This window comes from Dromaius novaehollandiae, chromosome 1 (assembly GCF_036370855.1).
Source record: "Dromaius novaehollandiae isolate bDroNov1 chromosome 1, bDroNov1.hap1, whole genome shotgun sequence".
NCBI classification, from domain to species: domain Eukaryota; kingdom Metazoa; phylum Chordata; class Aves; order Casuariiformes; family Dromaiidae; genus Dromaius; species Dromaius novaehollandiae.
The window spans coordinates 36,182,092-36,198,468 of NC_088098.1; the positions used below are offsets into that span (position 1 = coordinate 36,182,092).

General features: G+C 40.7%; 1 protein-coding gene across 3 annotated transcripts in view; it reads left to right on the plus strand.

The window, feature by feature from the left end:
* Positions 1-12,522: 12,522 nt before the first annotated feature.
* RAB3IP (RAB3A interacting protein) overlaps positions 12,523-16,377 on the plus strand; it is a 32,591-nt gene continuing 28,736 nt past the window's right edge. For 2 of the 3 annotated variants that reach the window (XM_064508988.1, XM_064509000.1), the window contains exon 1: positions 13,021-13,085. In XM_064508988.1, the coding sequence (XP_064365058.1) occupies positions 13,036-13,085 (50 nt within the window). In that variant the 5' untranslated portion in view covers positions 13,021-13,035. Of the gene's footprint in view, positions 12,601-13,020; positions 13,086-16,377 lie in introns of those variants that run through there. The other variant, XM_064508995.1, reaches the window with a different exon arrangement.

Below are 16,377 nucleotides of genomic sequence, written 5' to 3' on the forward strand. Positions count from 1 at the left end.
GCTGAAATAAATAAACAAATGATGCCGCACGTGTAGGTGCATTGGAGCTGCAGCTGGCTCTGCAGCAAACACCCCGCTTTTATCACCAAAGTCCCGGTGGATGTTTCCCAAAGACAGGCCATGTTTTCATCTCTCCTCCCTTTTCCCCTCCGCAGGGGAAGCAGGTTTGGTTTGTGCAGACCCGCTACCAAAAGCTGGCCATACCCTTTCCCTGTTAATAGCGTTCGTGTTTTAAGCTGCCCAGGCCCCACAGGTGGCCTTTATGCATCTGAATGGGGGAGAAGGTGGGGAAGAGGGATAGCATGTACCTGCTACTGCAAAGTCCCTAGTTAATGAACTTATTACCTATTCTAGCTGACGCCAATATTGTGCTAGCATGAGTGAGTGTAAATTGCTGTAAATTTTTAGGCAGTCTTACATTTAGATTCAGCTTTTCCATTTAGCTTTGTATCAGTATTTCCAATCCACGACGTTACCACCACGTTGGTCAGAGCAGAGCTCTGAGAGCCATCACAATAATTCCTTTGCCCCCAGTTCCACTACGGACCGGCTACGGTGCCCTGCAAAAATCCTTTCCTCGAGACGTTATTAGGAGTTGCCTTCTGCTTTAAAGGCAGAGGATAAAGAGGTGGACTCGGGGGGAAGAAAACAACAGCAAGTGATTTTTGATGACTTATGACAAAAAGTGTCAGTGTTGTCAGCTAAGACTAAGGACTATGAGAACATATTGGTCAACAACAGACATACTCCTTCGCTTCTGGGTGATGTCGACCACGATAATCCGCTGTGTGAGAAATGCCTGCTGGAGGTTTGAAATGGATGATGAGGCAGCCTTACGCAGCACAACTCTTTTGTGATTACCCAGGTAAGCAGAGACTACAGCTGCGGTGCTGGTGAGGGGCAGGGTGCCCCACGGCCTTTTCGGAGAGAAAAGCTGGAGCTGGCACGCAGCGGGGTGAAGGGGACGGTTTCATGGACACCACTGGTGGCCCTGCCTCCTCCAAGGTAGCAGCAGTGATCAGCAGCAGTTGGGTGGAGTTGCTGCCTTATGGCAAGCCACTTCTTTTCCCTCCAGTGCAGGGATTTTTGTGTGCAGCGTCACTCAGGTTTTCCTAGTGATAAATATCTGATGCTCTCCTTTCTTTCTGCCAAATTTGTTGAACGAGTAGATCTAGACTACCAAAAACCACCTGGGTAATCTGAATGCTCTTCTTGCCCTTTAATCATTATTTAGTGAAGACACGTGTTCAAGTAGGGTGTCAATTGATTAACTAGCTAACAGGCAGTTGACAAGTACGTGACAATAGAGGAATTTAAATATATATATATATATTTGGAGAAAATAAAAGATCAACTTCTATAGGGATTTTTATTTTTATTGTCTCCTCTCTCCAGTGTGACTGGGTGCTGCTGGGTGGTAATGACATTTATTAGATTTTTAAATGTAACTGAGTCCACTGCAGCATATAAAGCTTTAAAGCAAACTCTTAAAATCTCATAGTAGTGGACAAGACCTTGCAAACTGCTGCTAGAATTCCAGTGCTCTTCATTCTATAAGCAACTAGTGTTTTCACATTTGTATTTAAGGATTAACTTTGCAGATCCCGCACATCACTTAATATTTGTATGGAGTCTTATTATTACAGCATATTAACCAAGATATCATCAAGACATGATAAATAACACTTCATTTTAGATAATCACACCTTCACTGTCATATAGAATTATTTTAACAGGTGTCATCTGCCAGGTAGCATGCAGAAATTCTTTCTCTATATATCATGATCCTGAAAGGTATCAAAAAGGATGGATTTGCAAAGTGTGTAAACCAGGACCATTGGCAATGAATTTGATCATTTCTTTTCCTTTTTTTGGTCTTTCCTGATGGGTGTCCTTTGCAGTTATTGTATCATTATCCAATAGCAGCAAAGGAGATTCTTTCATTCTTTAAGCGCATATGGAACACAAGAATTTGAGAGGTCTCATCTACAGAATAGTTTTCAGAAGTTTTTTTCTATGCATGTAGCTCCACTGATGAAGTTCACTGCTAATGGTTTATTTTGCATTTATGTTCTCTTGAGGGGCTCTGGACACATGCAAATCACATAGAGACAAAAGCATTTTAGCACTGTGTAACTAGACAGGTTTCTGGTAATATCATTAATGAGTGCTAAACAACACAGCACAACAGATTGTAGGAATTCATCAGATACAAGTTATTCCATTTCTTTGCGCTTCCTGCTCCTCCTCCTTTCTCTTGATTTTTGTGCTCATTTAGATTGGAAGGTTTCTGGAACAGAGACTAATTCATATTGTGCGTTAGTGAAGCTTCAGTAGCTGTAACAACAATGCACAGTGCCAATATCCAAAGAAATGCCGTAATAACTAGGCTAAAATGTGGTTTGAACAACATGAAATAATTTTCCCACTGAAAGGAAGTGAATAATTAAAATGATGGGAAAAAGGCAGTATTAACAAGCTGCTGTCAGATTTTCTCAGACTAGAATATATCAGGTTTTGCTTTATTTTTCTACTTACTGCCACTTGCTGTTGGAGTTCCATTTAAACAAATTAAAAAATGAACAAATAACATAAAACGTCCTCTGACCTTAGAATGAACATGTAGAGAGCTGCTGTGGTATCTGACAGTGTCTTTCATGACAGAAATTGTAATAATTAAAAGTAAATCTAGTGAGAGAGATACTGCCATACTTAGCATCACTCACTGTGGGCTGTGCAAATATCCTTTAAAGTAGGCTGCTTTATCTCTGGGAGTCACATGGTAGAATACTTCAGAGGATTACAAATGAATTCTGTCTGCAGGATAAAGCCTGCAACAGATTACTTCTTAGTGTACTGTAAAACCGTACTCAGAAACACTTTGTTTTGCAATTTCCTTGTAATGAAATAAACATCATTTTTGATTTGGCAGCCCTGAGTTTGGTATTAGAATTATTATTACTGTGGTTGTTAGCAGCCTTGACAATCCTTTTATTGCCATAAGGCACATATGCACAAAAACAAGCTGATGTCAAGGCATGGCAGTTGTCTGATGGAAGATGGCATCCAGAAAGCAACCGGGAATGAAGTGTCTAGGAATTGCACTCAACAGCCAGTATGTGGATTGATTGGGATGACTTTCTCCTGACTTAAGACTTATTTCTCGAAGTGCTGCTTTGCCTATTTCACCCAAAACAGGCTGTGCAAGCTAGTTAATGTAGCATTAACAACATAGTTTTAGCTTAAGTGAAAGCTAAATGGTCAATAGGAACATTGAAGAAGGAAAAGTCCTTGATTTTGCTCTAAGGACTAGCTCTTTTGAAGTCAGTGGCATCTTACCTTGCAAGATGACCAGGGTTGCAAAGCTTCTTGCACAATGTCAAACATTAGATATTAGATAATTTCCTTGCTTGCCTAGGAACGCAACTCTTTGCTATTTGTGTAATCATCCTTTTTTGTATGCTGGCTCATGCAAGAGCCTAATTTCTTTGATTATTAATGAAGAAATTATGTTAACAGAATTTTATTATATGAGTGCACTCAGAAGTGTATCGAAGGTTGATGCATACTCTGTGCTTTATAATGCATATTGATGCATCCTGCACTTCTTCATGACTGAGTTAGATAAGAGAGTGGGATCTTTTCTTGTGTCAGAATATTCCTTTTATAAGAATACCAAATTTTTTTATTTGCATTACAGTTAATATTGATTTTTTGTTTGCAGAACTGTCATTTTTGTGCCCTCAGTGAAGATTTTTGAGGTATCAAGGGAAACATCATAAATTGATGTCCTTTATGGCTTAAGAGGCTTGTATTTTAGTGAATCTAGTATTTTTAATGAATCTAGTATTTTGTTGAATCTTGGAGAGTAACAAATGGTAACTGCTTGCTTGTTCCCTACATGGAAACATAATAATAATATATAACAATGCACAGTGTACATAACAGTAGAACTGAACCGTTCTATTTCTCCCTTGCAATAATTGTGAGGACAGCTTTGCTTATTTTTCTGAAGAAATTCTCTTTATGAATATACTGTGATTTGTGTATATGAAAAAACATCTGTAAGAATGGAAATCCAGATTAGTGTGTGACCTTAAGAGAATAACACCGTGCAGTAATGACTGATGTAAAGCTCTGGTGAGATTTACCACATTAGCATTGTTAGAGGAGTGATTAAACCATGCTGAAACCAGTGGAGGAAGGTACCCTTCATTCAGATTAAACACTGTCTGCATTCAAATTAAAGTGGGCCTCAAACCGAAATGTAGGGACTTGTCATCACGCAACACAACTGGGACTATAAAGATGGAGAATTTTGTTGAATTGTGTCTTGGGCAGAGAGATTTGTGCGAACTTGCATGAGGGAGAAAGAGAAAGATGGGACCCAACAGATTCAAAGAAAAGCTGGGGACTGAGAACAGGCAGAAAAGCATTTTCAGGGAAAAATGTTTAGAAAAGGCAAGTTCTTTCAAATTATGTGTTGTCTGAAAAGCACTAGGAATTGTGTAAATTTTGTTGCTGCATTTGAGAAAGCAGGATTTCTGGTATTTGTACGTAAACAGGGTTGCAGTAGGGTGGCTGACCACCATCAATTTTTCTTTGTAAAGAGAACAACTCACAAGAGTTCTTTTTCTTATTTAGCTGGTTTTAGTTAAAAACAAACAAACAAACAAAATATTTACTGTTATTAAAAATGACACTTAATACACCTGTGATTATTCCTTAGTTAGGGAAACAGTCCCTAAGATAAAACTGAAGACCTGACTCAGCAGCCCAGGTGGTTCTGCCAGTCCTACATTAAATGGCACAAGCAGTTCTGGCTTTCCTCCCTGGCACACTTCAACACTAAACGATTGCCTCCGAACATTACTTCCTCTGCTTTGCAGAGCCGTGTGTAAAGAGAGAAAGGCACACTCAGGAGAAAGAGTGAGTTTAGTGAAGCCACACAGATAAACCCAACAAGCCTTCCCTTTTTTCTAAGGACAACTAGCCCAATCATTTCCACTCTGTGCTGCAACCAGTCCTTTCCTTCTCTGTGTTCTGCAACTTTTCCCTTAAAAAAAGCCTGAATAGCCTTGGAATTTTTTGCAAAATATGCACGATACTCCATTTGTTTATTTTGATTCAGAATCAAAAGCCTCATTGCTCCCCCAGGAATGAGGTTTAATCTGTGAGCCAAGAGTGGATAAAATAAACCTGGAAAGGGGGGCACAGCTTGTTATGAGGTTTCCAGCATGTGACCCAGAACACATATGGGCACCAAAGGGTGCTGATCGGGGAATGTCTTTTTCCCAGTCCTCTGAGTAAATCCATACTCTGATTGCTTTAGTGGGGTGAGGAAAAACTTTTCCTGCCATGGTGAGTGCAGGTACATCTCTGCTCATGGTAACGCTGCTGCAAATGCTAGCGGAGACGAGACTGCTGGAGCGATCGGTACTTTGGAGAGCCCTGTGCTGAGGTTTGGGAGATGTAACAGAGTACTGCCTCGCTCCTGTGGAACTGGACCTGCTCTGGGCTGGATGCTGCCTCAGCATTTTTACAGTCGATGTGACTGAGCAAAGGCTTCAGGTTACTTTTCAGAAGTGCGTCTCTGAGGTGCCATGCTGAACTCACAAAGCTTTGCCACCGTGAGCAAGTCAGCCTGGGAGGCAAGGGAGAAGAGCAGGCCACTGTCTAAACCGGAAGGTATTCCTGTGTCTAGTGGAAGTGGAGTAATTTCCATACAGCCTACATAATGCAGGACTGCAGATGAATAAAATGGTGTTTCTGTCACATGGGAAAATGGCTGGTAAGTGCAACAATTTTTCTGTAAGACCAGCTGTACCTCACAGAGAAGAATGGAGCAGTAACTGGCAGCCTTTGCTGAAGTCTGGTTTTGAATCTCTGTGTCACGGAGGAAGTCTAAGGACAGTCGAGTCCATTAGGACCACATTTTCAATTTTTAGAGTAACTTTGGTCTGAAATAAATGAAGACCTTTGACACATTCATTATTTAAACTTTTTAACATAACTGTATGTTGTGGGGGAGGAGGGAGAAGTCTCATGAAAATCAGTTTCAAGATGGATAAATTAAGGCACAGCAAGGCTATCCAGATCCAAGGCAGAGATGTGAATAAAACATAGGATTCCTGAATCCTAGCCCTATGGTTTTCACGGTTACCACTGGGAGTATTTGGTGGAGCTATTTCTGGAATCTCCTCAGGCAAAAGGATTCTCTAATTTTAACAACAGAATTGTCAGGACTGCAAAGTTTGCTTTTGGGGAAGTTAATTTTAAGGTGAAAATGCATTTTGTACTTTGATTTTGTGATTTCTGAGTTCAGGTTTGGCATCCATGCCATTTCCCAAATAGGGATGAACATGTTGTACTATTTTTATTCATACTCTGGATCTCTCCCTGGCTTGTTTCTAAAGATAAATGAAACCACATGTCAGTCCTTACATAAGTCGAGTAGGCCATTTCAGCTTTTTTGTTTCTTCCATTCAGTATTATTTTACATTTATAAGCATCTTCAAAAAAACCTAGGAGCCATACTTATTTTATATACAAAAGTAGAATCAGTCTTCTGGTCAAAGTGGACAGTCATGAACTAACTTGCTCAGAGGGGAAATTTCTTTTTAAGCCTTGTCAGTTAATAGTTGCCTTGTACCCTGAAAATGATAATTGATATTCTTTATTCATTTGTATCTTCCCTAATTAGTCTGAGTCCTGGCTAGCCATATAAAAGATAAAATTGTCTTTTTGAACACAGCTAAGAATTTGCTATTCCTGTTATACTGTGTCAATGAGCTCTACAGGTTGTGCATAGCTATTTGCTGTGTATAAAAGGATTTTCTTTCCTCAGTTTTACATTTTTTTTATTCAAGTCTTGACATTTAATTAATATCTTTAATGGACACTCACTTTTTAGACATCATCTTAAGCTCTTATTTCTTACATTGATTTAGTACGTTGATAAGTCTAACAGAGGAGAGGACTGACCTGGTTACGGCTTTTGGTTCCGCAACAGATTTGTTGGGTGCTTTGAGCAAATCATTTAAGTCATTCCAAGATAAATAGGAAGCAAGCAATATATGTGATATAGATAGGCTTTGGTAAGGCTTTAGAAACTGCCTCCTATGACATCTCATAAAAAAGTGAGGGAAACCGTCCAGTGTAAACTACTGCAAAGTCAGTGCATGACTGATCTGAAAACCATACTCAAAGCATGGTTTTGAATAACTTCTTGATAAAGTAAAGGAACTTTTCTCAGGGCATCATCCTAGTTCTGATAATGTGTAATACTTTAATTAATTATTTGGTTGATGGAATAGGGATTATGCTCATTAAATTTGCAAGATATGAAAGGCCATTTTTTTCAGAACGGGATTAGAATTCAGGAAGAATCAATGGACGTAGAAACAAGTTCACAAGCGCAAGCCCGAGCTGGAGAAAGATGGGTTAAGCAGCATTCTGCTACCATAAAAACAAAACAAACAAACAAAAAAAGCAGAATAACACTGCCAAGCATTTTGCTGGGAAATACAAGCAGGTGTGTGATACGTTAAAGCCAGTGCTGTTAAGACCTCATCTGGAGTACTGTGCCTAGGCTTGAGCACTGTTCATTTACAAGGGTGAGGACCAACTGGAGGAAGCCCAGAGAGGGCAATAAAAACAACTAGAAGTCTAAAAATTGTGACCTATGAGGAAGGACTAAAATAATTGTGTTTGTTTAGTCTTTGAGGAAACTGAGGGGTAGATGATGCCTTCAAATATGCTAAAGAGTCTTGCTTCCAGCATCCACTGAGATAAGCTCATTACTTCTTGTCCTAGTCTCCAGCAAAGGAGATTAAGTTAGACTTAAGAAAATATTTTGATCTCCAAGGATAGTTCAGCACTTGGATACATTGCTTAGGGAGACTGTGGCATCTCCATTACCAGAAATTTTGAGAAACAGGCTATATGTCAGGAGTATTTAACATCAATCCTGTCTATTTGCTCTTATTCTGGAGGTTTTTTTAGCGGATAAATTTGAAGAAAAATAAGGCCTCATTGGTTTTAATGTTATATCAGTTAAATCAGGGACAGTAAAAAGACATGAGTTGTGGTTTTAAGACTCCCATAGCTGGATGCTTATTTATACCAATGTACCAGTTAGATTTGCTTTCCAAAAGCTGAGCTAAAATGCTGATAAAATATGCTTGATTGGGGAAGTCTTGTCTATGCTGTGGCTCCCAAAATTGCTAGCACCGGTTCAGCTGAACTAGCAGGAAAAAAAAATCTCTAGCGTAGATAAGATTTATAGTCTCTGTACCTTAGTTTCCTTATATGTACATAGTAGAACATTTCTTGGCTTCTCTTCACTGTCCTATGCTGTTGCAATGCATGCATGACTTCTATTAATAGATTTATCCTTTGGTTTGCTTGAGTTTATTGTTTTGTAACATATTCTTTGAAAGTGAGGTAATAACTACAGTTTATGCAATATTAAAAACTAATAAAAGAAACAAGCAAGAAGTATTTCAAGGAAGTAGAAAACAGAGTTCAAAATTTATCTGCTTTATTTGTCTGTGAAATTGTTGAGGCATTCTCCCCCACCACACGCTCAAACACCTTCTGTTGAGAAAACAGCCACCTCATTCTCCTTATTCCTCCCAATCTGTGGGAGGAACAGTTTGATTAGCTGGTGTTTGTGTCTGTGAAGGTATGTGAGAAGCCTTTATTAAAGTCAAGTCAGATCAAAGAAAAACACTGCACGTCACTTCTTTAAAGTCCTGCAGTCACTCCTGGTTTTTAGTAGAGAAGACTGCTATGTTCTGGGTCTAGCCTCTGTGAAACATCTTTGTCCCCTGCGCTTTTTGCTCACTGAGGCAGATTTTCCTCACTGAAATAGTCCAGTGGAATGTAACTGTTAGGGAAGGATACAGCTGCATTTGAAGACACACTCTCTCACACTGATGCCACTGATGGAAATACAGGACTCGGACAGACAAAGATGCCGTTGTCAGAGGGACTCCGCACAGTGAGGGAATATATTTGTGACAATTTTTACCACATTTTACACCAGTATGCCTGGACAAAAGCTACACTAATGAGACTGTCAGTTATCAGTATGTGGATTGCTGAGGCTGAGGCTGACTGTGGCAAGATAGGATGCAGCTTTCGATCTAGCTGGAGAATGAGAATTTCTATTTTGTGGCATCTAACCACACTAAGGAGTCCGAAAGGAACACGTGGACTGATTCAACAAGCTGAGTGAATAGATTTGATGGGAGCAGCAAATACTAGTGGTCATTAGAAACAACGCAATTTCAGCAAATTCCATCCTCCAGATTTTATATATTGGGCAGTTTTGTTGAATGGTCCTGTCAGACTGTATCTACTTATTCAGAGACAGCGTCTGCAGCATATTTTATTCTACCAAAGGTGTAAACTGTACATCACTTTCTACTGGCAACAGTGACTTTGCTCATTTAGAAGAACAGTGATGTATGTTTTGTTTCTAAAAGGACTTTTGGTTTGCCTGATCCCATCTGACTACCAGGGCCCTGAGGGCACTAACAGGCCTTAATTGCCCTGACTGGCCTCACCTGGGACCCCCACCCAGGCACCCCCTTCCCACAGTGGGAAGGGGCTCCAGGGGCTTCATTTAAGCTTGGGTTTGGGGCTGCAGTGTTTGACTGAGCTGTGTTTTGGGTGAGCCTGTCCCTTGTTCCTTCCCCTTGGATGAGCCTCAGACCTACATTATAGGTGCCTTTGTCTGTGGTCCTGTCTTCTGCTGTTCCTGGCTGGACTTCTTGGATGGACCTGATTCAAAAATCTTGCCTTGTCTGGTGCTCACTAGATGAATGACAGAGCCTGTTGCTGTCACCATGTGAGCCCTGTGCATGACTGTGCCCTTGTTGGTGGGGCCACCCTTGGTCCCAACTGGTTATCCATGGTGAAGTGTCCCCACTCTTGCTGTACCCTGATGCTGATGCGTAGCTCAGGAAGAAACCAAGGGCTGCCTAAAAGTACTCTTTAAAAAAATATTTATTTTTTAATTTTTATTAATATATTTGAACTTATTCCTAGTTGTTTCAACTCCTAATTTTAACCATGCCAGTTATATTTTCTGCAGTTTCTTGCTGACTTTTCAAAGCACTATGGATAGCAAAATACAGGAATACTTTGACAAAATATATCTGTTCGTGGTTAATTTTAGCATAGTCAAATGCCTTTAGAATGGTATTCCTTTTATTTCTTAGAATGCAAGATGTCTAATCTGGTTAGAACAGCAGACCATCATGGCAAGTACAGTCATTGTACAGGATTAAGAACTATAGGATTACAGATCCTAATTATAGACTACTGTCAGTTTACTAAGGCTTGATACATTGTTTCCAACTTCTGATTCCACTTGTCAGGTCTCTTTTGCAATCATGCTTTTAATGAGCTTTCTGATATATCTTCTAATTTCAAAAACCTGTATTCTGATAGCACTGACTGGGCTCTATTGCATGTCAATATTGGCAAATTAAACTGTTTTAAAGGTTGGAGGAGCAAGACCATAGCTCTTCAAACTGAACATCTCTGCTCTGAGGCTTTTCACAACAAACTTCAAGTTATATTGTTATTCAAGTACACCACTTTCTGCTCTGCCTGGTTTCTTGGTTTTAGATTACTTTCAGAAAAGCAGTGGATGATGATTCTAGGCAGCCGTTTTTTCTGCTGCCTGACTGCTCCCCCTCATCTGTGGTCAGTGTAGATTTATGTACTGAAAAGCATTTTAAAAGATGCTACTATTTATAGATAATATATTTACGATGAATAACGTTGACATCTTTGTCTTTTGACATCCCCTTTGTCATATTATCTTTGTCATATTTGCCCTCAATGAACTCTTTGTTTTCTGGAAGCTATGATTAAGAACATTATTTGTTGATGACTATGTCTTGCAGGACTGGTCAAACAGGATTCTTTCACATTCAGTGGAAAGCTGTCAAGAAAATTAACATTTCAATAATTGACTGGAATGTGGCCCAAATTCCTTAACTGATGAATGGGACAAGATCTTGTTTACATTAGTTATTATTTTTTTTTTGCATTTTGCTAAAGTTACTCACCATTGCAGCACTCAGTTCAGTTCAGCTGCTACTGACAATAATGTAAGCAATAATACAGCCAATAGTGCTGTTATTTGAAGGATAATTCTTGGCCATCTAATCAGAACAATGGTAAAATGGAATCTTGTTTACAGAAGCCTTCTACTGTTTTGACTATTGATTCTAAAGACACAGAAAACCAAAAGCAGTATACAGACTACGACTTCAAAGGAAAAAAGTGAAGTCTGCATGTTAACGGCCACAAAGTTGGAAAATTGCCTGAACTATAGTAGTTGTCAGGGTTGCAGTAACGATGGTTTAAGGACATAGGCAAGCCAAGATTAGAAGTAATAGTAATATCTTTTTCTTGGACAAACTAGTGGAGAGCTGGAAAAACAAAGTGTTTTTCTTTTCTTTTTTTTTAAGCATGCAGTCTTTTTTAGTTGTTTATGTGGCCTTATTTCACCACTTCTGTGCATATGCATTATAGTCCAGTCTTTATTACATATATTAGACAGGATCAGGACCTCATTTGGGGAAATGCATGCCCCACGAACGAAAATTATTGCTAAGTATCCAGTTAATATTTCATTTTCTCTTAATTGGGTAATCCTGTAACTTTATTACTGTATACCAATTACAGAACTACTAATTTCCTCGTGGGTTTTTTTTTGAAGATACTCGAGGTAACAAAACACTCAGACCTTGAAAACCTTGTCCTCACATGCCCGTGAACAAAAGCAATGTTTTAACCCTCTCTTCCAGATCGCCATCAGAGGCATGGAAACATTGATGAATGTTTTCCAGAGTCGCAAGTCTAGTTTGCTTTCTCACAAAATGCAGCACCTCAGATGGTTTATTCTGTGAACCGTTTCAACGGTGAGTGTTCAGTCAGAGAGAGTGTATGGGGGAGGTTTTTTTGCGTTGGGCCTGGAAACGATGACCTGAGAGCGTACGGCGCTCAGTGCATCCACCCGGAGAGCCTCAGCGCTGCTGGCAGCCGACCGACGGCGATGAGGGCGCAGAGCAGACGCTCACGCCTGCACCAGCCATGGCAGCAGGTGACAGGCCGGGTGCAGGCGGCTCCTGCCACGTCGCTCGTCCTCCCCGCTGGGCCTGGGCCTCCCTCCCTGCCGGGCCTCGGAAATGCCACTTGTTTGCTGGCGGCGCGACCAGCCGCGGGCCGCCTGAGGCAGGTGCCTCCCTGCGAGCGGCTCTTAGAGGTGTTTCGAGGGGCTGCTGTCACCCCCGAGGCGCTTCCTGAGGGCAGGAGGCCCCGCGGGGGGCAGCACCGCGCCCGCGGGGGCCGCTGCTGGGGCCGGGCGGCCCCTAGAGGACGGTTAGTCCTTCCCTCCGCCCCCCGGTAAGGGGCGAGCGGGGTCTCGCGCACCTGCCTCCCTCCCCGCCCCCGGCGGGCGGTGCGTCCCCGGGGCGCATGCGCGGTGGCTGCGCGGCGCCCCGCCCCCTCCCCCCGCCCGCCGGGTTGGCTGAGGGGACGCGGTGCGGCGGCGGCCGCTCTCGCTGGGCTCGGCAGGTGAGAGGCAGCGGCAGGGGGGCGTCGCCGCCGCACCGCACCGCACCGCGCCGCACCGCGCCGCACCTGCCCGGGACTGGGGCCGCCCCGGTGGCGGCCGGCGGGCTCTGCGCCCGCGGCCGGGAGCCGCTTGGGGGCCGTTGGTTGGAAGCGCGGTGGGCAGCGAAAGGGCGGAGAAGCCGTTAGTGGGGGGCGGGGCGGGGGTCGCCGCGGGGAGCGTTAGGCACCTGCGCGGGGGCGGGACCGGCCGCGGGCGGGGCCGTCCCGAGAGCGCGTCCCGGTGCGGCTGCCGGGGCAGGGCGGGCGCCGAGGCGAGGCCTGGGGCGAGCGGCGCTCGGCGGGTCCGCAGCGCTGTCGGGGTTGGCACCGCGTCGCTGCGGCGGTAAGCCGCGAGCGGCTGAGTGGTGCGGATTTTCAGTTAACCTGAATTCCGTAATGCGATTACGCTGCGGAGCGGGGGACGGAGAGGAAACTCGGGCTGTGAGGTGATCGCAAGTGATGAAAAGCAACAGTGTCTCCATCAGTTTGAAAGTGTTGTCTGTCTCGTTTGCAGCGAACTTACTTAGCTGTGCATGCCTTAATTTGTTCGTCGTCTTCGTCTGTAGGCATCTTCACAGAAAAACTCAGAAACCGTGGTATAGATAGCTGAAATAGTCTTTCACAGACCATCAGGAGTTGTGAATTACCAGCTTCTCTTGAGAAGCAGATGTAAGATTATTCAGTCTAGAAGCATGTACTGGCAGCTACCATCTGCTCAAATATTTGCATTCCTCAGTAAAACATAGGGCAGAACCTTAGGCCTTGTTGCTTTAATATTTTTATTGTTGCTTTCATTTTCTTGTAGGCTGGTTTAATGAGTTCTGGGGTAGGTTAAAATCAGGCCTTTTGTATTTCTGTCTCAGCAGTCACTCTTCTGCTGTGCTTGGTTAATGTTACCTAGTGAGCAAAGAGAGATAAATAATTTAACATTCTCATTATTCTTTTAATAAATAACAAATGTGACTGCATCTCACAGCTGCGACTGAAATATCCATGTTGTTACATTATATTTAAAAGGGTAAACTTTTCCATAAGAAAATAGTCAAAATAAATCTTCTGATTACAAACTACAGCTATCTTCATAGCTGTATTAACTTCATCTAAAATTCATTTAAAAACACTAAATAAACTGCTGTCATAGCTGTTCCAATTAAATTTATGGATTTTTTTCCAGAAAACATGTACTTTGTTTTTTTGAAGAGCCTTTTAAATATGGTGTTTAAAGTTTTGTCAACTGTAACTTTGCTAAAACTTGTTTTAGATACTTTAACTACACTTAGTATGGTAACCAATTTTTTCAGAAATTAAGAAAATAAAGTATTTCCTTAATGCATATGCAGATAGGTTTAGAAAACTTTACAAAGCATGAAAATTGTAATTACTTTTTTAAGTTTATTAGTTATTTTTAGTGTTAATTAAACAATGAAAGGGTCTTTATTTGAAGTCTTGGCAAGAATTGCATTGCTGTCAGTCAACATGATCAGGCTTAAAACTGAGATGGTGTTGTAAAGTTGCTTCTAAAGTAAGGCAGAACAGTGCCGTGCCTTAAAAAGAGCAGTGTCTGGAAAGAGATGAATATTTGTAGTAAAATTAACTTGGTTTAGAGAGGCTTTCTGAACTGAACAGCATTCATTGAATGTTTGTTTATAGTATTTCCAAGTGTTATATCTTGCAAAACACTATTTTTTTTCCCCTAGTAAAAGGTATGCAATCCATCGGACTCTTGACTGTGTTTATTTGTAGGTTTCACAAACACTTCATAATTACTGGTCTTTAAGTCGTGCATGCTACTTTTTTGTATAAGAGATACAACACTTGCAGTCACCTGTACTTTTCTAGTTGAAGCTATCCCAATAATAACATTTTCAAATGAGATTTTTTTAATCATCAGTTCAGCAAAACAAAAAATCTTTTAATGGACTCGGTAAAATCTTGTTGTCAAATAGACTACATATTTCTTTAAAACAGTGTGAAATACTGTTTTGGATGTCTAATGTGAGAGTAAAGAATAAAAAAGACTGATCATAATAACTTCATATGGCATAACTAATGGAAATATGATAGAAAAAATCCTATTGAACTGAACTTTTTTCACTAGCTCTTAAATTCTTTAAACTTTCATAACTGTTTCTTTTGCTGTCAGTAGGTCAGTATGTTGTGCAAGATCCTTCTCAAATAAAAGTAGAATGTTTGAAGACTGGAGTACTTCAGTGCTCTTCTTTTCTCTCATATCTTACTGTCCCCAAAATTATTTGTTCCCTGTTTGGGCTCCTTAAGTAGAAAGTTCCATCATAATTGCAAAATCCTAAAGGTGAGGATGGCATCTTTAAAATTTAATTATTCTTCCATGTCCCTGAAGCAGCTAAAGGCCATGCTATCTTATTTTATCTCTAGTTGTTTGTGATATAGTCTTAATAAATCAGACTTGTGAAAAATATACCTTTATCACAATCTATTGCATAGTTGTGCCTAAACAAAAACTTTAAATATGCTTGCAACACTTTAAAGGTTTTGGCTGCTGGCATCTCATTGTTTATGTCCTGGGCAAGGGCTACAGGAGTCCCAAGGTTATCTGGGGAGCTGTAATCCGTGTCAAGGTAGATTGGAGGGAGGCAGTGAACCAGACTTGTAATTCAATTTTGAATTGTTTTCTCTAAATCTCAAGGGAATTCCTGTGCCAAATCTTGAATTGTGTTTATGCAATGAGCTAGCATTGATAACTATTTAAACTTGCTTGAATTTTGTGGCTAAAGCTTACATTTAAAACACTGTTTAGCCCTGAAGAAAAACCCCTTCAAACTTCTTTTTGTGCATATTGAATAGGTGTGATTTATACTGGTGTTTTAAACCTTAATTTAGTGGCCTCATAAGCTTTACAGCAATATTTTCTAAACTTCATGTGAAAAATGCCTACTTGCATCTGATGTATATATAGGTATAGAGTGGCTGTACTTAATTGGACTGCCTCTTTAAGAGTTATTTCTTAGTCTGCTAGCATACTGAACAGCCGTGCCCTATTCAGTTCTTTAGGACTTAAAGCATATTAATTTCCAGGTTGCATAATGCAAAATATTTCAAGACTTCTTTTTTTAAATTTATTTTAAACCTACTGAAAAGAATGCAAGCCTAGTGGAGGGCTAATGTGAGTCCTTTTGAAGAATCAGTACAAAATCCACTCCCCTACCCTGAAAAAAAAATTCAATAAAAGCAGACTTTGGAGTCTAATAAATGAAGTCTTTGAGACTTTATTACTTTTTTGAAAGACCTGCTATGTGAAGATTAAAACACTGTAGCTAATTAAAACACTATATGCACATAGATTTATTTTTTTTAAATGCCAACTAAAATTAACTTGCATCAGAATGTTTAGAAATAGTAACTTTTTTCCTTATATTTTTTTCCACTTGAGCAGATAACAGTTCTGTTGTATCATGCTCTTGACAATTAAAGTGAAAACCAAAATTTTGAAGTATGAAATGTTTGGTGATGGTGTTTAATAAATGGACTACTAGTGTTAACCAAGGAAACTGCTTTCAAATACAAGACCGGCTGAAGATGACAACTTTCAACAACCTGTGAAAGACTGCAGAGCTTGTAGTAGACAGTTCTAGATAATGCTTTTGTTTCAAAAGGAAATAACCCACAATATAATTACTGCTTTTCAGGGAGCATTTGGTTATTGACTACTTTGATTCAGATAAGTAGCTGAGCTACTCTTATAGTAACAGGCAAACTAGA